Genomic DNA, 25636 nt, shown 5'->3' on the forward strand with positions numbered 1-25636 from the left:
CACAGATGATCAAAATCACAACATTGGTATCATTGTGCACAGTGATTTCCTGATTCTTCTCATCTCACTATGCATCACTTTTACCATATGGTTATTTGTTTTTCTTTTGTGAAACCACCCCCCCTAGATATTATAGCACAACAGTATTCCATCACAATTATATAGCCCTGTTGATGGGCATCCCTTCAATTTTTATTTCTTTGGCAATGCAAAAAGAGCTGCTATAAATATTTTCATATGTAGATTTTTTCCCTTTTTGTTTTTGATCTCTTTGGGATACAGACCTAGCATTGGTATTGCTGGGTCAAAGGATATGCATAGTTTTATATCTCTGAACATAATTCCAAACTGATTTCCAGAATGGTTGGACCAGTTTATTTTTTCACTAACAGTTCAATACTTTCCCTATTTTTCCCTTCATCCCCTTCAGCACTTATCATTTCTAATAGGTGTGAGGTAGTACCTCAGCACTATTTTCATTCCCATTTCTCTAATCAATAGTGATTTAGAGGAAAACTTCCCAAATTTGGATGACAACCCCATATAAGATCACATAACTAAATGTGGGTGTTACAAAATTATGATTTATAATCTGTAAATGTCTGACTTGTATACTTGTTTTATAAATCTATATACTTGGGGGTTACATTAAAATTTCTTGGGTAAAAAGGGGTCACAAGTAAAAAAAGGTTTTTTTTTTTTTTTTTTAATTATACCTTTTATTTACAAGACATATGCACAGGTAATTTTTTAACATCGACCCTTGCAAAATCTTCTGTTAAAACTTTTTCCCTCCCCTTCCCCATCCCTTCCCCTAAATGGCAAGTAGACCAATACATATTAAATATGTTAAAGTATATGTTAAACACAATATATGTACACATATTTAGACAGTTATCTTGCTGAACAAGAATAATCAGATTTAGAAATAAGGTAAAAATAACCTGAGAAGGAAAACAAAAATGTAAGCAGTCAAAAACAGAAGGAGTGGAAATGCTATGTTGTGGTTCACACTCATTTTCCATAGTTCTTTCATTGGGTGTAGCTGGTTCTCTTCATTATTGAACAATTGGAACTGATTTGGTTCAACTCACAGTTGAAGAGAACCACATCCATCAGAAGTAATCATCATATAGTATTGTTGAACTGTATAATGATCTTCTGGTTCTGCTCATTTCACTCAGGATCAGTTCATGTAGGTCTCTCCAGGCCTTTCTGAAATCATCCTGCTGGTCATTTCTTACAGAACAATAATATTCCATAACATTCAAATATCCCACCTTATTCAGCTATTCTCCAATCGATAGGCATTCATTCAATTTCCAGTTTCTAGCTACTACAAAAAGGGCTGCCATAAGCATTTTTGCACATGTGGGTCCCTTTCCCTTCTTTAAGATCTCTTTGGGATATAAGCCCAGTAGAAACACTGCTGGGTCAAAGAGTGTGCACAGGTTGATAACTTTTTGAGCATAGTTTCAAATTGCTCTCCATTATGGCTGGATGTATTCACAATTCCACCAACAATGTATTAGAGTCCCTGTTTTCCCACATCCCCTCCAACATTCATCACTATCTTTTCCTGTCATCCTAGCCAATCTGAGAGGTGTGTAGTTGTATCTTAGAGCTGTCTTAATTTGCATTTCTCTGATCAATAATGATTTGGAACATCTTTTCATATGGCTAGAAATAGTTTCAATTTCATAATCTGAAAATTGTCTCTTCATATCCTTTGACCATTAATCAATTGGAGAATGGCTAGATTTCTTATAAATTAGAGTCAATTCTCTATATATTTTGGAAATGGGGCCTTTATCAGAACTTTTGAGTGTAAAAATATTTTCCCAATTTATTGCTTCTTTTCTAATCTTGTCTGCATTAGTTTTCTTAGTACAAAAACTTTTTAACTAGATATAATCATAATTTTCTATTTTGTGATCAATAATGATCTCTAGTTCTTCTTTGATCACAAATTCCTTCCTCCTCCACAGATCTGAGAGGTAAACTATCTTATGTTCTTCTAATTTATTTATAATTTCACTCTTTATGTCTAGATCATGAACACATTTTGACCTTATCTTGGTGTATGGTGTTAAATGTGGGACAATGCCTAGTTTCTGCCATACTAATTTCCAATTTTTCCAGCAGTTTTTGTCAAACAGTGAATTCTTATTCCCAAAACTGGGGTCTTTGGGTTTGTCAAACACGAGATTATTATAGTTAATTGGTTATTTTGTCCTATATAAGTCCTAATTTATTCTACTGATCAACTAATCTATTTCTTAGCCAATACAAAATGGTTTTGGTGACCCCTACTTCATAATATAGTTTTAGATCTGGTACAGCTAGGCCACCTTCATTTGATTTTTTTTTCTTTAGTTCCCTTGAAAGTCTTGACCTTTTGTTCTTTCAGATGAATTCTGTTGTTATTTTTTCTATGTCATTAAAATAGTTTTTTTGGGAGTCTGATTGATATAGCACTAAATAAAAAGATTAGTTGAGGTAGTATTGTCATCTTTATTATATTCACTCGACCTATCCAAGAGGAGTTAATACTTTTCCATTTGGTTAGATCTGATTTTATTTGTGTGGAAAGCATTTTGTAGTTTTGATCATATAGTTCCTGACTTTTCCTTGGCAGACAGATTCCCAAATATTTTATACTATCAGCAGTTATTTTAAATGGAATTTCCCTTTGTAACTCTAACTGTTGGATTTTCTTATTGATATATAAGAATGCTGATGATTTATATGGATTTATTTTATATCCTGCAACTTTGCTAAAGTCATGGAATATTTCTAATAGCTTTTTAGTAGAACCTCTAGGGTTCTCTAAGTATACCATCATATCATCTAGCAAAGAGTGATAATTTGGTTTCCTCATTACTTATTCTAATTCCTTTAATCTCTTTCTCAACTCATTGCCAAAACTAGCATTTCTAATACAATATTGAATAGTAATGGTGATTGTGGGCAACCTTGTTTCACTTCTGATATTATTGGCAATGGTTCCAGTTTATCATCTTACATATGATGCTTACTGACAGTTTTAAATAGATGCTACTGACTATTTTAAGGAAAAGTCCATTTATTCCTATACTCTCAAGTGTTTTTAATAGGAATGGATGTTGGATTTTATCAAATGCTTTTTTTGCATCTACTGAGATGATCATATGGTTTTTGTTAATTTGGTTATTGATACAGTCAATTATGCTAATAGTTTTCCTAATATTGAACCAGCCCTGAATTCCTGGTATCTATTTGGTCATGGTGTATTATACTGGGAATGATTTTCTGTAATCTTTATGCTAATATTTTATTTAAGATTTTTGCATCAATATTCATTAGGGAGATTGGTCTATAATTTTCTTTCTCTGTTTTCAACCTACCTGGTTTTACGTATCAGTACCATGTCTATGTCATAAAAGGAATTAGGTAGGAGTACTATTTTTTCAAAGAGTTTATATAACCTTGGAGTTAATTGTTCTTTAAATGTTTGGTAGAATTCACATGTAAATCCATCTTGTCTTGGGGATTTTTTCTTAGGGAATTGATTAATAGCTTATTCTATTTCTTTTTCTAAGATGGGACTATTTAAGCAATTTACATTCTCCTCTCTTAATTTGGGAAGCTTATATTTTTGAAGAAGTCATCCATTTCACTTAGGTTATCAAATTTATTGGCATAAAGTTGGGCAAAGTAACTCCCAAATATATCTCTAATTTCCTCTTCATTAATGGAGAGTTCTCCCTTTTTGTTTTTAAGATTAACAATTTGATTTTCCTCTTTCCTTTTTCTAATCAAATTTACGAAAGGTTTATCTATTTTATTGGTTTTCTCATAAAACCAATTCTTAGTCTTATTAATTCAATGGTTTTTTTTTTTTTTTACTTTCAATTTTATTAATTTATCCTTTTAATTTTAGAATTTCAAGTTTAGTATTTGGGAGGTTTTAATTTGCTCTTTTTCTAGCTTTTTAAGTTGCAAGCCCAATTCATTGATCTTCTCTTTTCCTATTTTATTTAAGTAAGTCTCTAAAGATATAAAATTTCCCCTTATTACTGCTTTGGCTGCATCCCACACATTTTGTATGATGTCTCATTATTGTCATTTTCTTGGGTGAAGTTATTAATTATGTCTATGATTTGCTGTTTCACCCAATCATTCTTTAGGATGAGATTATTTATTTTCCAATTACTTTTTGGTCTATTTACTCCTAAGGTTTTGTTGAATGTAATTTTTATTGCATCGTGATCTGAAAAGAAAGCATTTCTTTCCTGCATTTAATTTTGAGGTTTTTATGTGCTAATATATGGTCAGTTTTTGTATAGGTTCCATGAACTGCTGAGAAGAAAGTATACTCCTTTCTGTCACCATTCAGTTTTCTCCAAAGATCTATCATACTTAACTTTTCTAATATTCTATTCACCTCTTTAACTTTTTCTTATTTGTTTTGTGGTTTGATTTATCTAATTCTGAGAGTGCAAGGTTGAGATCCCCCACTATTATAGTTTTGCTATCTATTTCTTCTTGCAGCTTTCTTAACTTGTCCTTTAGGAATTTAGATGCTATACCACTTGGTGCATATATGTTTAGTATTGATATTGCTTCATTATCTATGCTATCCTTTAGCAAGATATAGTTTCCTTCCTTATTTCTTTTAATGAGATCAATTTTTGCTTTTGCTTGATCTGAGATAAGGATGGCTACCCTGCTTTTTTTTTTTTTATTTCACATGAAGCATAATAGATTCTGCTCCAGCCTTTTACCTTTACTCTGCATTTATCACCCTGCTTGCCAGTAAACAACGTATTGTAGGATTCTGGTTTTTGGTCCAGTCTGCTATCCGCCTGATCTTTATGGGAAAGTTCATCCCATTCACATTTATGGTTAAAACTACAAATTCTGTATTTCCTGCCATCTTATTATCCCCAGATTATATTTTCTCTTTCTTTTCCTCCCCCTCCCCCTCCCCAATATTAAACGTATTGGCACAACTTGTCCTCTGCAGCTCTCCCTCTTTAGAATCCTTCCCATCCCTTTCTTATACCTTTCCCTTATTATTTTTATATTCCCTTCTATTTATCCTACTCTTTTCCTTTTTCCTTTTCCTCTCCCACTTTTTAATGAGGTGAGAGAAGTTTCTCTGTAAACCAAATATGTCTAATATTTCCTTTTTGAGCCAAATCTGATGAGAGTAAGATTCACATAATGTTCCTCCCCCTCCTTTAATTCCCTCAGATATGATAGGTTTCTTTTGCCTCTTCATGAGATCTAATTTCCCTCTTTTTACTCCACTTTTCCCTTTTTCTGATACATTATTCTTTCCACTTCTAATTCCCTTTTTAAAAATATTATATCAGTAGAATCAAATTATACATGCACTCTTTTTGTATGCCCATAACAGAAAAACAGTTCTCAAGAGTTCTTTTTATCTTTTTGTGCTTCTCCTGAGTCTTATATTTGGAGGACAAATTTTTTTGTTTAGCTCTGGTTTTTTCATTAGAAATAAATAGAATTTGCCTGTTTCATTGAATGTCCATCTTCTTTTCTGGAAGCAAATGCTCAGCTTAGCTGGGTAGTTTATTCTTGGCTGCATTCCAAGTTTTTTTGCCTTTCAGAATATCAGATTCCAGGCCTTTGATCCTTTACTGTGGAAGCCACTAGATCCCTGAGTGATCCTTATTGTGGCTCCTTGGTATCTGAATTGTTTTTTCTGGCTGCTTCTAATATTTTATTTCCTTAGTCTGATAGTTCTGAAATTTAGCCACAAAATTCTTTGGAGTTTTTGTTTTGGGGTCTCTTTCAGAAGGTGTTCAACGAATTCTTTCAATGCCTATTTTACCTTCTGATTCTACTACAGCTGGGCAGTTCTCGTTGATGATTTCCTGAAAAATAGTGTCTAGGCTCTTTTTTTTCATCATTGTTTTCAGGGAGCCCAACAATCCTTAGATTATCTCTTCTAGACCTATTTTCCAGGTCTGTTGTTTTTCCAAGTAGATATTCAACATTTTTTTTCCTATTTTGTCATTTTTTTTGGTTTTGTTTGACTGATTCTTGATGTCTCAATGAATCATTCATTTCCAATTGATCAGTTCTGATTTTTAATGAGTTATATTACTCATTTACTTTTTTTTTTAACTTCTTTTTCTATATGTCCAATTGAGTTTTTTAAAATGAGTTGTTTTGCTCTATGTAATTTTTTTCCATTTCACAATTTTTTTTTAATGAGTTATTTTCTTTTTCCAATTCACACATCCTACTTTCCTGGGGAGTTCTTTATCTTTTCCAATTCACAAATTCTGTTTCCCTGGGAGTTCTTTACCTTTTCCATTTCACATTTCAGGGAGTTGTTTTCATTTTCAAATCTTTCTTTTAATGACTTATATGCCTTTTCCATAATCTCTTGTAGAGCTTTTTTCTCCTTTCCCCATTTTTCTTCTAGATCTCTTTTGAGATCTTTTAAAATTTCTTCTAGGAGAGTCTTGTGTAATGGGGACTAGATTATATCCCTCTTTGGAGTTTTTTCTGGAGATTGTCTACTATTAGTCTCCTCAGGGTTGGAAATCTGTCCTCTTTCAGTATAAAAGCTATCTATAATTAGAGTTTGCTTTGCTTTTTTACTCATTAAAAAAAAAAAAAAAAAAAAAAAAAACAAACCTTGGGATCTGCTTTTAGGGCAAGTAGTTTCCTAGCTTCCTCTACAGAACAGGGACAGACGAGGGACAGTGGCTTTCCTGCAAACAGGCTGTGAAGAACAGCTGGTCTGCAGAAGTGCCACTGCCCTGAGAAGAACAGATGGGGTGCGGAAGTGCCACTGCCCTGGGAAGAGTGGCCGCACTGCAGAAGTGTGACTGCCCTGGGAAGAGTAGCCACACCCTGGAGTGTGGCTGCTCTGTGGTCATGCTAAGTCATTCCCGGTGCTGGGTAGATGTGGCCAGGTCTTGTGAAATTCTGGAATTTTGGGGGTATACTCTACCTTTTGCATTTGTGTAACTTCTCTGCTGATCTACTGCTTTGCGATTAAAGCAGAATAGCCAACCTGTGGTAAAGTCCTCTCTGCAAATTCTCTACTCACGAAAATGGAACCCCCACCCCCAGGTCTGTTCAGCTTGTTCTGGCTTTCATGTCCTGCCTCCCTGCCTGCTCTGGCCTCCTCCCCTCAGATCAAGACAGACTTTTTCTGGTGATCTTCCAGATTATCTTCTGCTGGTAATTTGTTGTACTCCCAATACTCTTGGATTCTACCAGTCAAGCACTATTTCAGAGGCTGAATTTTGTAGTTAGTAGTGAGGGTAGAAGGGACCTCAGAATTAAGTGTGTCCCCTCCACCATCTTGGCTCTGACCTGGAAAAAGTTTAATAAGGCTTTACTTAGAGCATTTATTTTCTATGATTATAGATAGCTTTGATTTCTTCTTGTAAAAACTGCCTTTTCATATCCTTTGACTATCAACTGGGGAATGATTCTTATTTTTATAAATTTGACTGAATATATGTGAATTTGAAAAATTAAGTCTCTATCAGAGAAACTTGTAAAAACATTTTGACATTACTTTGTTGTCTACAGTACCTTTCAACAAAATGTGGTTCCCCTGATTATCTTTTTAATTATATATATTTTTGCTTTGGCTGAGATCATGATTGCTATCTCTGCCTTTTTTACTTCATCTGAATTATATGAAGTTTTGCTCCAGTCCTTTATTTGAACTGCATGTACTTCTGTTACAAGTGTGTCTTTTGTAAAAGCCATCTATTGTTGGATTCTGGTGTCTAATTCATTCTACAAATCTACTTCTGTTTCATGGATAAAGCTCATCCCATTCATATTCAGTTATGATTACTAACTGTGTATTTCCCCTCCCATCCCATTATCATCTTCTCCTTCCTCAAGTTTATTTTGCTTCTAACCACTATTTCCTTTAATCTGTGTTCCCTTTTGCCATACCCCAGTCCACTTTCTCTTGTCCCCATCTCCTTCTATTTTTATGCATAATTTTCTTCTTTGAACCAATTCCAATGAGATTGAAGTTTAAGCAGTCTGCCATTCCATACTATTTTCCCTTCCACTGTAAAAACTCTTCCTTGGGAACTTCACATAAAAGTGAGAAAAATTTTCCCATTCTACCTCTCCCTTTCCCCTTCTCCCGGTGCATCCTTCTTTCTGAATTCTTTACCTTTTTTTGAATCATTCCAATATCATCGACTCACAACTATACCCTCTATGTTAAACTTTTTTTTTTAACTGCTATAATGACACAAGTTATTGGAGTTCCATGTAGCATCTTCCCCTATAGGAATGTAAAGTTTAACCTCACTGAGTCTCTTATGATTACTCTTTCATGTTTACTCTTTTTATGTTTCCCTTGAATCATGTTTGAATTCTATTCAGCTCTAACCTTTTTTCATCAGGAATGCTTGAAAAGTCCTCTATTTCATTAAATATCCATCATTTCCCCTGAAGGATCATACTTAGTTTTGCAGGGGAGGTGATTCTTGGCTATAATTCTTACTCCTTTGCCTTCCAGGATATTATGTTCTATGAAGTCTACTTCTTTAACACGGAAGCTGCTAAATTTTGTGTGACCTTGAGTGCAGTTCTATAATACTTGAATTGTTTCTTTCTAGCTGCTTGAAGTATTTTCTCTTTGACTGGGAAGCTCTGAAATTTCTTTATAATACTTCTGGGAGTTTTCATTTTGGGATCTCTTTTAGGAGGTGATTGAGGGATTCTTTCAATTTCCATTTTATTCTTTGGATTTCAGATATTAGTCCTCCAAAAATTGCTGGGAAAATTGGAAACTAGTATGGCAGAAACTAGGCATTGACCCACACTTAACACCATATACCAAGATAAGGTCAAAATGGGTTCATGACTTAGTCATAAAGAATGAGATTACAAATGACCAAAGAAGAACTAGAGATCATTATTGATCACAAAATAGAAAATTTTGATTATATCAAATTGAAAAGTTTTTGTACAAACAAAACTAATTCAGACAAGATTAGAAGGGAAACAATAAACTGGGAAAACATTTTTGCAGTCAAAGGTTCTGATAAAGGCCTCATATCCAAAATATGTAGAGAACTGACTCTAATTTATAAAAAGTCAAGCCATTCTCCAATTGATAAATGGTCAAAGGATATGAACAGACAATTCTCAGATGAAGAAATTGAAACTATATCTAGCCATATGAAAAGATGCTCCAAGTCATTATTAATTAGAGAAATGCAAATTAAGACAACTCTGGGATACTACTACATACCTGTCAGACTGGCTAGAATGACAGGAAAAAATAATGCAGAATGTTGGAGGGGATGTGGGAAAACAGGGAAACTAATACATTGTTGGTGGAATTGTGAATACATTCAGCCATTCTGGAGAGCAATTTGGAACTATGCTCAAAAAGTTATCAAACTGTGCATACCCTTTGACCCAGCAGTATTACTACTGGGCTTATATCCCAAAGAGAAGGGAAAGAGACCTGTATGTGCAAGAATGTTTGTGGCAGCCCTCTTTGTAGTGGCCAGAAACTGGAAACTGAGTAGATGCCCATCAATTGGAAAATGGCTGAATAAATTGTGATATATGAATGATATGGAATATTATTGTTTGGTAAAAACAACTAACAGGATGATTTCAGAAAGGCCTGGAGAGACTTACACGAATTGATGCTGAGTGAAATGAGCAGGACCAAGAGATCATTATATACTTCAACAACAATACTATATATAATGACCAATTCTGATGGATCTGGCCATCTTCAGCAATGAGATGAACCAAATCAGTTCTAATGGAGCAGTAATGAACCAGCTATATCCAGCGAAAGAACTCTGGGAGATGACTAAGAATCATTACATTGAATTCCCAATCCCTATATTTTTGCCCGCCTGCAGTTTTGATTTCCTTCACAGGCTAACTGTACAATATTTCAGGGTCCGATTCTTTTTGTACATCAAAATAATGGTTTGGACATGTATACTTATTTTGTATTTAATTTATCCTCTAATATATTTAACATGTATTGGTCATCCTGCCATGGGCGGGGGGAGGGGAGGGAAGAAGGGGGGAAGAAGAGAGGGGCAGGAAGGAGGGGAACAAAAGGTTTGGCAATTGTCAGTGCTGTAAAATTACCCATGCATATAACTTGTAAATAAAAAGCTATTAAAATTTTTAAAAAATGTAGGCCAAATTCAGATGAGGGGGAAAAAAAAAGATATTAGTCCTCAATGTTATCTTGAAATATGATGTCTAGGCTCTTTCTATGATCGTGGTTTTCGGTAGTCTGTTAATTCTTAAATGATCTCTCCTTGATCTATTTTCCAATGAGACATTTCACATTTTCTTCTATTTTTTCAATTGAGCTTATTTTGTTTATTATATCTCATGGAATATAGTTTTCTTAACTTTTAAGTAATTATTTTCTTTAGTAAATTTTTGTATCTCCCTTTCTATTTGATCTATTTTGTTTTTTTAAGGTGTTTTTTCCTTTCTTGAACATTTCTACCTTTTTTTCTATTTGAACTACTCTGCTTTTTTAAAGAGTTCTTCAGTGAATTTTTGTTAATTGTTTTTTAAAGTATTATTTTCTTCAGTATTTTTGGTACCTTTTTCACCAAGCAAGTTATTACTCTCATTTTTCTTACAGATAAGGAAACTAAGCATCAGCAAAGTTAAGTTACTTCATTGGGATCACACAGACTGCAAACCTCAGAGCTGAGACTCAAAATCCAAATCACTTGATTCAAGATTAACATCATGCTGCCTTAACTCTTGGATAGTGCCATTCTTGCTGCTATTTCTGAGACCAGGAGTGAAATCAGGAAAGGTTGTGAAGTTGTGTATGATGGAGGTGATATTTGAGATCAGTTTTGAAGCAAATTAAGAACTGTATTCCAGGCACAGGGAAGTAAGAAGGATGGAAATCTATATTTCCCCATTAGGCATAGTTTATGAAAGAATTTAAATTTAAATGTTAAAAACAGGAATTTATATTTATAATAATTTATATTTTTATTCATTTATAATCTTAAAGGTAAAAGGGAGTCACTGTAATAGGGAAGGGATATACTTAAACCTGTACTTTAAGAATATTACTTTGGCGGAGAATGAAAAGGAGAGAGACTTGAAATAGGGAGATCAATTAGGAGCCAATATAATAAATAATCCAGGCAACAGATGATGAGGGCCTGGACTGGAGTGTTGCTTATATGAATACAGAGAATGGAACAGATGTGCACAAAGAATCAATAAGATTTAGAAATTGATTGTAAATATAGGATGACGGGGAATAAGGAATTGAAGATACTGGACAACTGGAAGGAAGGTGACAATTTCAATAGAATAGGGTTGTTCAGAAGATGGGTGGCTTGGAAGGAATAGCTGAGTTTGAGATGGCTACAGAAATACATTCTGAAATGTCTAAGAGGCAGCTAGAGTCTATGAGTAGCTCTGTAGAAAGGTTAGGGCTGATTAGATCTGGGAGACATCGAGATAATTGAACCCATGGGGAGCTGATGAAGTCACCAAGAAAGAAAACAGAAGAGGGACCACAACAGAGCCTTAGAGAATACCAACAATTAGTGGATGAGATATAGGTGATATGGCAAAAGATACTGAGAAGAAACGGTAATAGAAGAATTAAAAAACCAATCATTTGGCAGTGGCCTACCCAGTTCTTTCTCTAAAAATATCATATTTCTTTATAAATATACAGATAAAAGAACTCTTCCCTATTTTTATTCCCTTCCCTTAAACTCCAAGTAAACGGTCAAGTTAACAATCTCAGAAGCAGTCACAGATAAGGGTCAGGTTTACTCTCCCACACTGTGGCTCCATTCCATGTTATTTACTCCTCTAGCTTCAAGACCTCAATTTTCTTCCTTTTCTCTTCAGTTTGTATTTTTGAACTTCCCTTCTTCCTGTAGAAAGCTAAGTTCAGAAAGAATCTCTTCTTACCCTTCCTCCAAGTGACTGAGGCTCAGAAACTCTTATGACTCTGCCCCCAACTATTATCACTTTTAGGGTCATATTGTTCTCTTTTGTGGAGCTATTTGATAATCCTGTCCACCATTATTTCTGAGACTCAAAGGTTCAACCATTACCTCTCCACAACTTGGCCTAGGAAGTCAAAACTAGGAAATCTGGAGGTACAAAACTTGCTTTATCTCTCCTCTACGGCTGTGAAGTTGTGTAGTTCCAGAAATGTGTGAACTGACAATAGGCAAGATTCATATGCTGGAAACCAAAGTCTGCTCTCAGGCCTTTAGCCAGTGTTCAATTCACTTCACATTTCTCTGATTCTTTTACACATATTTCTACAAATCTTTTACAAGCTTGAGTCTCAGCATAGATTTAATTACAACTTTTTTTCATAAATAAAATCCTCTTTCTACTCCCATGTCATGTTCATCAGAATTGATCATTATATAATATTGATGTTACCGTGTACAATAATCATCTGGTTCTGCTCAATTTTACTTAATATCAGTTCATGTAAGTCTCTCCAGGCCTTTCTAAAATCATCCTTCTGATAATTTCTTACAGAACAATAATATTCCATAATATTCATATACCATAACTTATTCAGTTATTCTCCAAGTAATAGGCATCCACTGAGTTTTCAGTTTCTTGCCACTACGAAAAGGGCTGCCACAAACATTTTTTGCACATGTGGGTCCCTTTCCTTCCTTTAAGATCTCTTTGGGATATAGGCCCAGTAGGAAAATGCTGGATCAAAGGGTATGCATAGTTTGATAATTTTTTGGACATAGTTCCAAATTGCTCTCCAGAATGCCTGGATCCGTTCACAATTCCACCAACAATGTACTAGTATCCCAGTTTTCCCACATCCCCTCCAACCTTCATCCTTGGCTTTTCCTGTCTTCTTAGCCAATCTGAGAGGTATGTAGTGGTATCTCAGAGTTGTATTAATTTGCATTTCTCTGATCAACAGTGATTTAGAGTACCTTCTCATATGATTAGAAATAGTTTTAATTTCTTTATCTGAAAATTGTCTGTTCATACATATCCTTTAACCATTTATCAATTGGGGAATGGCTTGGATTCTTATAATTTGAGTCAATTCTCTATATATTTTAGAAATGAGGCCTTTATCAGAACCCTTAAATGTAAACATGATTTCCCAATTTATTGCTTCCCTTCTGATCTTGTCAGCATTAGTTTTGTTTTTACATAAACTTTTTAACTATATTATGCTCCTCCAATTTGCTGATAATATCACTAAATGAACCCATTTCAATTTTATCTTGGCATGTGATGTTACGTGTGGGTCTAGAACTAATTTCTTCCATACTAGTTTCCAATTTTCCCAGCAGTTTTTGTCAAATAGTGAGTTCTTATCCCAAAAGCTGGGGGTCTTTGGGTTTGTCAAACACTAGATTGCTATAGTTATTGTCTATTTTGTCCTGTGATCCTAACCTATTCCACTAATTGACTACTCTATTTCTTAGTCAGTACCAAACAGTTTTGATGACCATGGCTTTATAATATAGTTTTAAGTCTGGCATAGCTGGGTTACCTTCATTAGCATTTTAAAAATGAATTCCCTTGAAATTCTTGACCTTTTATTCTTCCAGATGAATTTTGTTACTATTTTTTCTAGATCTGTAAAATAATATCTTGTGAGTTTGATTGGTATGGCACTAAATAAGTAGATTAATTTAGGTAGTATTGTCATTTGTATTATATTCATTTGGCCTACCCATGAGCACATGATATTTTTCCAAATGATTAGGTATGACTTTGTGTGGAAAGTGTTTTGTAGTTGTGTTCATATAGTTCCTGACTTTCCTATGGCAGACAGATTCCCAAATATTTTATACTAATGATGGAATTTCTTTTTGTATCTCTTACTGCTGGACTTTGTTGGTAATATATAAAAATGCTGATGATTTATGTGGATATATTTTGTATCCTGAAACTTTGCTAAAGTGTAGATTATTTCTAATAGTTTTTTAGTTGATTCTCTAAGGTTCTCTAAGCATACCATCATATCACCTGCAAAGAGTGATAATTTGGTTTTCTCATTACCCACTCCTTTAATTTCTTTTTCTTCTCTTACTGCCAAAGCTAGCATTTCTAATACAATATTGAATAGTTATAGTGATAGTGGGCAACCTAGTTCCACCCTGATCTTATTGGGAATGGTTCCAGTTTGTCTCCATTACATATGATGCTTGCTGATGGTTTTAAATAAAAACTACTGATCATTTTAAGGAAATGTCCTATGAATTTTCACTGGCTGTTTCTAATATTTGGAATTCTTCCTCTGTACTTCCTGACTTCCTTTAAGTCTCAGGTAAAATCTCACTTTCTGAAAGAAGTTTTTCTCAATAACAGTAGAATTACTACTACTATTCTTGTAAATAATTTTTTGTAAATAAATCTGAGATTTCCTCCAATTTATTGGATTATAAGCTCCTTGAAGACAAGGACTCTTTTTGTATTTCTTTGTAATTCTAACAATGTTAGATACTCAGTAAGTTCTTACTCTAAGGAGGAAATTGGGGGAGGGAGGGAAGGATTGACTACCAGGGATGGGGAATGACCTGTGTAAATGCAGAGGGTTGGGAGATGGAATGCCATATGTGAGGGATAACAAGAAGGTCAGTTTGGTTGAACTATAAAGTGTAGTAAAAAGATTATATATAATGAGGCTGGAAGGTTGTCAATGAGGTTGTCAAGAACTTTATAAATTAAACAAAGGAATTTACTTTTTATCATAGTGGCAATGAGGAACCAATGGAGTTTACTAAATAAGCAAGTAACATGATCAGATCTGCACTTAAGAAAAATTATTTTGGCAGCTGAATGGAGAATAAAGTGTGGAAAAACTTGAGCTAGGGAGAATAATGTGGAGATGGCTACAGTAGCTTGGGCAAGAGGCAATATGGACCTGAATTATGGTAGTTGTGTAAACACCGTGAAAGGATGAAAAATGATAAAGGCAAGCCTTGACAATTGCCTGATTATATAGAATAAGAGAGAGAGAGGAATCTAGAATAATGACAAGGTAATGGACCTGAGAGACAGAAAAAACAGTATTTACTTGCAAGTAGAATCTGTGAATTTAAATGAGTTTATTTCTCAAATGAATTATAGAGAAATAAAAAAGCTTAGAAATGAATTTCAATTAACGTTTATTATGCCTTTTCTCTCTTAGAGATTTTGCAGATGAATTTGTGATACTTTAGTAAGTAGAGGATACATATGTCCATTAGAAAAGGAACAAGAATTTCTGGCATGACAAAATAAAATATTTCTGTACAGAATTTTAAATAAGAAAAAAAAATTAACCTGATTCTGATTGTAATGAAGTCCAAGTGAGAATTTAAGACAAGACTGCAGTTGGATAACATATACAATGTAGCCAACTTGGATTATTTGTAATGCTAACCACAGAATAACTCTAAAGTCGCAGCACAGTGTAAAAAAGTTAATGATTTGCTTACTGTTTGAGATTTCTTCTTCTTCTTTTTCATGGATCTAAAAAAGCTTTGCTTCTCCTTCTCCTTGAGTTGTTCAGCATGACTTATATTTTCTGGACTTTTCCTAAATGGGAAAACATTTAAATTATGTTAATGTACCTTTAATCATTTTTCATATGACAAAGAAAACTGTTACTATCTAAGATGCATGATTTTAGGCTTTAAAAGAGCTATATAAAGAACTAAGGAAAAAAAATGCAAAAGTATTTTTATGGAAATCAAACATGGTAAGATTGTGGATAAAAATTATTCCAGTTTGGTAGAGGAATGATACCACCTTGATTAGAACTCTTAGTACTCAAGATTCTGAATAACATGTGATCATAACATCAATCATTTACAAAGTAGAATTTGCAGCCATTTTAATCCATTTCCACCTAATCCCACAATTGGGGCAACCACTTAGCTATTAGCAAAGTAACTAAGCATAAAAAATAGTATTTCTATTGAGTCACTGTTATATTAAAAAAAAAAAAGTTGAAGATTTAAAAGCTAGGCTTCCTTTAAAACCCAATTATGAAAATTAGCAGGGACAGCTAGGTGGCATAGTGGATAGAGCACCAGCCCTGAAGTCAGAAGAACCTAAGTTCAAATCTGGCCTCAGACACTTAACACTTCTTAGCTATATGACCTTGGGCAAGTCACTTAACCCCAACTGCCTCAGCCAAAAAAAACCAGCTCAATTGGGGGGAGGGAAGAGAGGGAAAGGAGAAACTAAATATAATGTTTCATTCTCAAATAATATTAAGGAGGGAAAAATGATGTTTTGAGTTTTACTACTGATATAAGCTTACCTCAAATGGCACTGACAAATATTATTTTAGTGAAAAATGGAAAAAAGTCAGACAATAGATAATAACAATAAGGCATCTACCTACATGCTAAAAAATATCACTTAGCTTAATTGTTTTTTATAAGGTTATAGTGAAGATCAAATGGATAAAATAGATAAAAGCAAATGGACAAATACCTAATATAAATGTAAACTATCATTTTTTAAACAGTTGAACTATAATTATTCTAGAAGTAAAAATCTTGTATTATTTTAAATCTGAAAAACCTGTTTTGACAAAACTGTGAAAAATTATAATTGCAAATAATATAAAAATTATTTTCCCCATGAAAACATTTTATTCTTTCATACGTAATAAGCAGAACAGGAGCAGAAATTTTTTTAAAAGATCTTTTACTCAATGAGACAAAAGAACTACAATTAATCCTAATATATGTCTTTAAGAACATATAATAGTGGTTTATGGATTAAAAGAAACAAGGATACCTTCACAACATAGATACCTTTTGCCTAAATTTGGTTAAATTATATCACAAGTGGAAAGAACAATGAAAAAGATCATAATAATATCAATTTATAAAAGTAGAATACCAAAAAAAAAAAAAAAAAAAGGGTGGGGGGGAGACAGATGAAGAGAAATAAGAATGTTAGAGGGATCAAAAATGACTTATATAAAAGAACAATAGTTTTTTGTGTGCTTTGGACATAAAATTGTCTTACTATTAGGTGAAACTAAAAAGAATATCCTAAGGAAGTAAAATTCCCTTTAAGAAAAATTTTCCAAGTATTAAAAAGATAACATTATTTTATTTATTATTAAAAAGATAATATTTTTTAGTCCTTCTCCCCAGAAACACATAATTTCAATATAATACAAAGTGTAAAACAACATTCTATCTCTTAAAGTAAATGTTTTTAAGCAAAAAAAAAAAAAAAAAAACAACTTTTGGTAGTCAATTCATATTGACTACCTTTAACATCTTCCAAAAATTTTCAAACATGAAGGAATAGAGTACTGAAAATTCTCCAATGTCAATGACAAGAAGAAATTCTCTAAATGATTTTTTGAGGTGTTATTAAGGAGAAAGCTCCCTTAAACACAATAAACAAATTATTAAATTACTGAAATTTCAGTTGTCCTAATAAGCAAAGCTCCTAACGATAAGACTTTTGTGGAATACCAATTAATGAAATCTTCCTTTGAAAGGTATCTAAGGCATGGAAATGTAAGATAACAGAAATTATAGAGAGACTCCAGTACAGAAACAACAGTGTAATGAAGCCCTTCATATTGTCATTTTTCTTTTATTTGTAAAATGTGTAGATATGAATATCAATCTTCCTATCTTGATAATGTTAAATAAACAAAATAAGCATTATCACATATGCCTCAGGATCACAAAAGAATTCTTAAAGATTCCGCCACTGATATAACATTCAACCAAATTTTAAAGTTTTAGCTTCTGCTTATGACCAAAAAATCTTTCCTAAGTCTTTTCAAAGAAAAAGAATCTAGGATGATCTGAAAAGAAACATGAAGAGTAGGGACAACTAATAACTAAGATAAAAGAGCTAGCGGAAACCTAGGACATACTAGAAATATGAGCATAATATTATGTCCTTAAAATAGAAGAAAAGTTGAAATAGTTTCACAAGCAAGAAGAAATCAAGGGATAACCATTAAACTGATGTTCAGGTTAATACATAAAGAATGTTTAATGTGAAGCTAGAGAGATAAGAGTTCAGACTAGGCTAGTAAAGGTCACTTGTTGTTATGTTTTAAAACCTCACAAAATATCTCAACCTTCCCCCTCACTCTCCTTCAAAATATAGTTTAGTTTTGCAAATAAGGACTATGACCCTAAAAAGTAGAGTTAAAGAAGATGGTGTCTGCTTAGATGGTGTTCAATGTAATATTTGCTGAATGAATGAAATAAAAAGATCTAAGAGATTGAAGTTGTGTTTTCCCCTGTGCTATGAGTAACATGAAATTATGTATTTGTTATTTGTCTAATCTGAATACAATTTGTGTTCTGTAATCTTTCACACCATGGAATAAATATATACAGAAGCAACTTCACATATAGATACATATTATATTGCGGTGGACAGTACAGGAAAGCACAATACACAAGAAAATAAAGAAGGAGATTCTTGGAGTTAAAGTCTTCAAGTAATGGGAAGTTGGCTTAAGGAACTTTATGTTGAAGAACAGTCCACTGTTGACAGAAGCTCGACATCAAAGCTAATGTGTGAGCACTGAAAAGAAATGAGTAACCACAAATTACAGAGCGTTTGTTTTTATTAGGAGCAGGGGCATAAGAAGGCAAAAAAAAAAAAAAAGACTTGCTAAATAGAAAGGAAGGAGACCAAAAACAACCCCTTCTACTCCACTACAGGAAGGGGAAGGGAAGGGGTGTGTGTGAGAGAGTGTGTGTGGAGGAAAGTGTTGACATTCTGTCTAGCTATGTTATTTGATAGGTACATCACTATTACAACATGAACTACTTTAATGAGGGAGAAGAAACATAATCAAATGACTAACCTAAATTCAATAAATAAAGTAAAGCATAATAAAGACGTGAACTATTTATTATGGAGGAAAATTCATTCACTCATTTAATAAACTTATTAAGAATCTGGTGTGTACTGTGCTAGGTATTGGGGGAAGGGGGGAGGGGAGGGATATGACTGAAGTACTGTTCCTACCCTTCAAGAAACTTACATTCTTAGTAACTAAATTTAGTAGAAGAAAAGTTTTTTAATCAAATTGCAAAAAAAATTTTTTTACTACATCAGATTGGCTAATAAGGAACTAATATAATAGCTAGTCAATGACAGAACTTCTGAATCCAAATAAAGATTCCTCAATTCAAGGATCAGAAAAAAGTTTTAGAGATAATAATCACAAAAACAAAAAGGCAAATTCCTAAATATTAGACTTTTAATAACTGAAACATTAAAAAACTTCTGAACTATGATGTCAGATAAAATTTTTTTTTAATTAACAAAACTATAACAAAAGTTAACCTGGTGATAAAATTTTGCAAGGCGTCTTGATGATAAACCAGTATGAATACATTACATTCTCAACTCTTCAAGAGAGAAAACAAACTAGGTCCATGCAAGCCAATTACAGTAATGGTTTATTTATCTGGCAATGAGTTGTACCACTTAAGCGAAATATCTATATAAACTAAAGCTTACTTCTTTCATATTTAGTCTTTTCATGGAAATCTATGTAAAATAGAATACATAATAACTCCATTCCTTTTTAAAGGATGTAATTTACTGAAAGCGATTTAACTTTTTATTGGTGCCTTGGGTATAGAATTATTATTATAAACATTAATATAGTAGCAATATAGTATAGAACATTAACCAAATGTTAATATGCAGAATGCCTTTCCAGGGCTACTGAGGTATATGGGATATATAGAGTTGTCTGCATCTATGCAAAATGACCCAAACCTTTTATGATTTATAAATTTATGTTTTAAAACTTTACTGTTTTCTTTTTTGCTAGTTGTCAGCTATTGTAGATTTTCTTGTTGCTGTTGTCTGTCAGTGTGCCTTGAAATAATAATTAAACTTTAATTTTCAGCTTCTTATATCATTCTCTAGGCCAGAACAAATAATGAGCTTGTCAAAATTGTATATAAAATAAAAATAAGCAGAGATACAAGGCAAATAGGAATAAATTATATTTACATTTATTTTTCACTAGTTGCTCAATGTTTAAGTTTTGATGGCTCAGAATAAGGATAAATAGCAATTGTTTCTGTTCTGGCCACAACAGAAGGGATTCCCCTCCCAACTCAGTCAAAATAGTCCATCTTTTGCCACAATTCTTACCTAACCTTTAATCACTGAATGGGCTTTGCCTGAGGCAGACAAACTTGGGAAAGACCTTAGCTTAAAAAAGTTAAGTCTCTCTTTGTATCTGGAGATCTCTTCAGTGTTCCTGAACTATATCTTCTTGCTAGATTCTGAATGATTCTGGAAGAGAAAGTGAGACTGATGACTTTGCCCAGTCTTGCCTCACTTAAATCCAATTCCCTTGCAAATCAAGACATTTTCCTCTTGATGACACTGTTCTTCAAGAATAAAGGACAAATAACAAGAAGAATTTTTTTTTTTACTAAAATAAGAAAAAATTCTAAGGAAGGGTCTCAGGATCTTCCTCTGAATAAATTGCATGATTTCTGTGATATTTATTTTGACTGTTCAAATGCCTATCTGACTTCTAAGCTTATAATCATGATATGAATAGTTTAGGTTGTTGCATAATTGATTTCTAGATAAATGAGGTACTAGTGTGCTTACTAAAACTGCAACAAAATGATCAAAAAGAAAATTTAATACAATTATCAAACTAAATATTTTCCCCAAAAAACACATGTACAAAATATAGTGAACAAATTATAGACCATGTTCAAGAAAATGGAAAAAAAAATTATATATTTAATGACTTTATGTGAAGAAATCAATAAGAATCTCAGTAAGTTACGGGTGGAAGCCTTACAAAAGCCAATTCACTTATGGAAAATAAGACAATTTTGTAATCTTATGTAGCAATCTCATGGCAATGCCATTTTCAGATGGCATTATTAACACTATTTGTACCCTGACACTTCCACCTCCACTTCCCCTTCTGTCCTTCTCCCATCTGCCTCAGTGAGTCTTTCACAAACATTTTTACAAAGCTTTTCTGTTGGAATCCTTACTAACTGCTAAGTAGTTAGAGTTGATCTAATCTTACAAAAAGATGTTTTGGGCAGAACCTGAAACAAGGTACTAAGTAGAACTACCCATAATCCCTCTCTCTGGAAGGAGCATAAATAGGCCAATGGGCCAGTCGGAGAGTTCTAGAGAGTAAGACGCTACAAGTCGAGATTTCACCGGAATGACATGAAGACTGGAGCTGGCTGGAGGCTGAAGACAGCAGAGGCAGAGGCTGAAGGACCAGACCTTTGGATTTAAAGACATTTGGAGAGAGCTCTTGGAACCAAGCAGAGAGATAGGCCGAACAGGGACCGACAAAATCCTGATTCCAGGGAAGGCACCCAGAGAGAACTTTTATAATATTTTATAGAAGAACAAGAACCCCACATTTGAACTCACAACACTTTTCTATAATTCCTCTACTACAACCCTACTCCAATGCCTCTTCATAGCATGGTGGTTACTCCCACCCAACTCTAAACAATTTGACCAAACTAGAAAGGCTTCAAGTCCCTAAATATGGAGCATATGTTATCAAAGGACCAACCTTGAGAAATTCATGACTTACTTTGTGAAAGGCAATAAACATCTTAGTCATAGCAACTCATGAAAACCATTTACTTAAACACATAGAGGGTAGTGAACTTAGTAGAAGAAGTATTGGTTACCACAAAATCTTAAAGATCTGAAGCTTTTATCTAAGGGAGGGGATGGGAGAAAGGAGGGGAATTGGAACATGAGGTTTTGCAAGGATTAATGTTGAAAAATTATCCATGCGGCAGCTAGGTGGCACAGTGGATAGAGCACTAGCCCTGAAGTCAGGAGGACCTGAGTGCAAATCTGGACTCAGACACTTAACACTTCCTAGCTGTGTGACTCTGGGCAAGTCACTTAACCCCAATTGCCTCAGGAAAAAAAAAAAGAAAAATTATACGTGCATATCTTTTAAAAACCAAAAAAACTTTAATTAAATTTTTTTGTTTAAAAAAATACTATAACTAGTTACACAATGATCAAACATAAAACCATAGAATCTAAACAAGAAGGGACCTTAGTCCCCTAGTGTTATTTTACAGATAAGCACTAGCTCATCCCTCTCATTCCTCTGCACACTGCTCGAGTACTAGATAAATGATTCTTTCACATGGTTTTACAAAGTCTAGCTTGCAATCTCAATGATTTTCATTGTCTTTATAGCTATATCTTAATAAAAACTGACTTTCTGAAAACCGAGCTCATTGATATCTAAAAATCATTTCTTTGACTTTTTATTGCATTAAACATACTCTTCACATATACTGTAAAGTTTAAAACAAACTCTCATATGCCATCTAGGCAAAGAGATTGAGGAAGTGAGGATGACACTATGGTTGTAAACTAGATGACCAGAACAGTGATAGAGAAGTGTTTGTGATAACAGGTTTTCTGAATGGAAGAAAATTAGTTCAGTTGTAAATATCTTAATTTATGGTTAAGATCACTTCAGCTAAGTTAGGCTACAACAGATATCCAGTTTGAAATATCCAAATAGGAAGTTAGGAATTATGATAAATAGCTCTAAAAATTATTATCTTCCAGATATAACAAGCTGTGATATACAGACTACTACTGTGCTACATGAAATGATGAGTTCAATGATCTTGGAAAGGCATGGAAGTGAAAAACAAAGTGAGCAAAACCAAGGGAGTAAGCAATATTGTCTTAAGAACAATTTTGAATAACTAAGTCATTTTGACTTATGAATAGTCAAATTAAAAATAAAAGGACATATGAAGAAAGATACTATATGCATCCAGAGAAAGAAATGATAAATAAAATATGTATAGAATAATTTTATATATATGTGCCTATTTGTTATCTACTGGTAGCCATCTCTAAGGCACAGGGAGGGTGGAATTTTGGGGAAGGGGAAAAAAAGCAAAAAAAAGAAATTTGCATTTTAACTTTGGTATATATGTGAAGGGAACAGAAAGTTTACATGGTAGATATGCAGTTTTATGTGCAATCACCTGTTTATTGTACTGTTATGATACATATTTTGTTCCATGAATTGAAAATAAACTGTTTTACAAAAAGAAATGAACTTAATAAAGATGACAACTGAACAACACTTGTTGTAGGTAACAGGAACTTAGAGTGACTGGACAAGTACTAGGACAGAACTATGTTATGAAATAAGGATTGAGTAAAGACAACTGCCAAATAAAAATTCAATTAAAGCAGACTAACTCAAGTTTCTCTTAGCAAGATGACAGTTTACTAGTAAAGGAGCAAACCTACCAATAGAATAGGCCAATGGCTGCATCAGTTTCTAAACCAAAGACTCCTAGATAAAGATGCAAGTCCTTTTTATAAGTATAGAACAAAAGAACCAAACAAGATAAGTAAGGAAATTTTACAGTTTAGGAACAGGATTGATATTATCATGGGGGTACAGATGCCATAATTGGTTACAGAATTGAAGGCAGCAGATAATATGATAAGTTGGAAACTGGGAATAAAGGGCTAACAGCAATCCCCCCTTCATTTCTCCCATGACTAAGAAAAATGCATTGTTTAAATTCACTTGCAAAGTCAGAGATAGTGGACTAGACATGCTTGAAGTGGTGTAAAGACACTAGACCAGACTTCCTAGTATCCATCCATATCTCTCAAGAACAGTAGATGTCTTTTGAGGCAAGAACAGAACAGTGATTATCAGAAGAATTGGGTTTCCAAAGTTAATTCATTGTAGGCCAATAGAATTTCTGAATTAAATTCAAAAACAAAGAATTATGACAGGTAATTACAGGACAAAAATCAATTACAGTAAATCAAATGTAAAACAATGTTTGCTTTTCTCAGTATTTGGCAATTATAAAATCATTGGTAACATTCGAGAGGTTCAATTGATTGATAAGGTTCTAAGCTAGATTTAGTGTTAAGAAGAGAGTAAGTATAGAAGAAATGGAAGCACTTAGTATAGACAGCTTTGTGGTGAAAGGTAGGAAAGATATTATATTGTTTGATAGCAATGGGGATGGTCAAATCAAGTGAGTGTATTTTAAGAATGAAGACAAATGTGTTTGCAGGCAGCAGAAACAGATCCATTAGCTAGGGAGAGATTTAAGATTAAAGAATGAAGATGATGGGGGGAGGGGAATCCATTGGACAAAAGCTGGAGGGGTTGGGAATAAGAATATATAGTGAGATTAGTGGTTTGGAAAAAAGAAGGGCTTCATGCTTGTCAGAAAGAACAGTAAAGGAGGAGACATAAAAGAAAATGCCTTAATTATTTTTTAGTGAAATATGAGAAACAGTCAGGTGGAAGTGCTGCTTGAGAAGAGGTGAGAAGACTTATAGCAGTCGCTGTGGAGAGTAGAAAGGAAGGAGAATCTATTATAAAAGAGTGGAACTTTATTACCTTGCAGCAATGAGATCCAATTTGGATCAGAAAACACAATTATGTCGTGATCCCAATCAGCATGATTTCAAGTTAGATTCTTGCTCTAGCTCTTTGATAGAAACAAAAGAGCCAGATTGGGAAAGAAATCAGGGTAAAAGTTTGCAGAGTGATGAATGAGAGGTTGAAGGGCAAGAGGTTTGAGAGAAGAATAGAATGTAGAGTTGGAATGCTTGTCAAGTTTAGTTTGGCTTATAAAGCATGCAGGGAATTTCTCATTTTTACTACAAATGACAGGGATGTTGCTGTTGTTTCTGCTTCATTCTTGAAGAGGACCAAGACATCAGAAAGGTGATGCCATGACATGCAAGTGAGTTGGATTTAAGTGAGGGAGGGCTGGACAAGATCACTTGCTTCCCTTTCCTCTCCACAGCAATCTAAGTCCAGTGGTCAGATAGCGATCAAGACAACTGATGATGAGATGAAGAGACAAAAGAAAGAAAACTTGTTAACATTATTTTGACCCCAGGTCACTGGCAATTAGCCTTAGCAATAAACAATTTTTTTTTTTTTAAATTCCCAGGGAATTGCCCTGGGAGATACAGATTTTGTTCATGGAAGCCAGAGGGAGTCAGCAATATCATCATGTATCTCTAGTCTGTCAGAAGAACATATGGGGAAAATATCTTCCAAGAAGATACAGTATTTCATATAATTTTTAAGTGCCAAACTTTTCCTCTATCAAGAGATAATAATAATCACATCAATAAATCACATTTCATTATCAAGTAACTCACTACAAAAAGGAGATTTATCACAGCAAGAAAAAAAAACTCATCTGAAGAGTTTCTCTAGGGTTTGCCAGCACCTCTTTACATAAGAGTTTTCTAATCTCTGTTTTAAGATAAACCAAAAGTAAAATGGAATACTTACCATGGATCAAATGTTGTTTGTCTTTTTGAGTGGTTTGCCCCAGAGCTGCTCTCTGATGGCAGAGAAGCGACTCTGGATGGTACATTATTTTCATGAAATGAATTATCCGGACGTGGAGATGGAACTAAATAAAAAAATGTCCACAGTTACTAAGAAAGCTCTTTTTGTCAAAGCTGATTTGCTATGTCATTATGCTTCAATCCCCCTTATCTTTCATCAAAAAAGGGGAAAAAAATGCAAACCTTGTCCCCATACATACTGGGCATTTGACATACCTATGATTTGAGCAGGATAACT

General features: G+C 33.7%; 1 protein-coding gene across 6 annotated transcripts in view; it reads right to left on the reverse strand.

Moving 5' to 3' along the window:
- The window catches only part of CDKL5 (cyclin dependent kinase like 5), a 278542-nt gene that overhangs the window by 16614 nt on the left and 236292 nt on the right, over nucleotides 1-25636 (reverse strand). For all 6 annotated transcript variants that reach the window (XM_051984416.1, XM_051984417.1, XM_051984414.1 and 3 more), the window contains 2 exons: nucleotides 25340-25463; nucleotides 15471-15570 (listed from right to left, as the gene is read on the reverse strand). In XM_051984416.1, the coding sequence (XP_051840376.1) occupies nucleotides 15471-15570; nucleotides 25340-25463 (224 nt within the window). The remainder of the gene's footprint in view (nucleotides 1-15470; nucleotides 15571-25339; nucleotides 25464-25636) is intronic.

Source organism: Antechinus flavipes, chromosome 3, assembly GCF_016432865.1.
Source record: "Antechinus flavipes isolate AdamAnt ecotype Samford, QLD, Australia chromosome 3, AdamAnt_v2, whole genome shotgun sequence".
Taxonomy (NCBI): domain Eukaryota; kingdom Metazoa; phylum Chordata; class Mammalia; order Dasyuromorphia; family Dasyuridae; genus Antechinus; species Antechinus flavipes.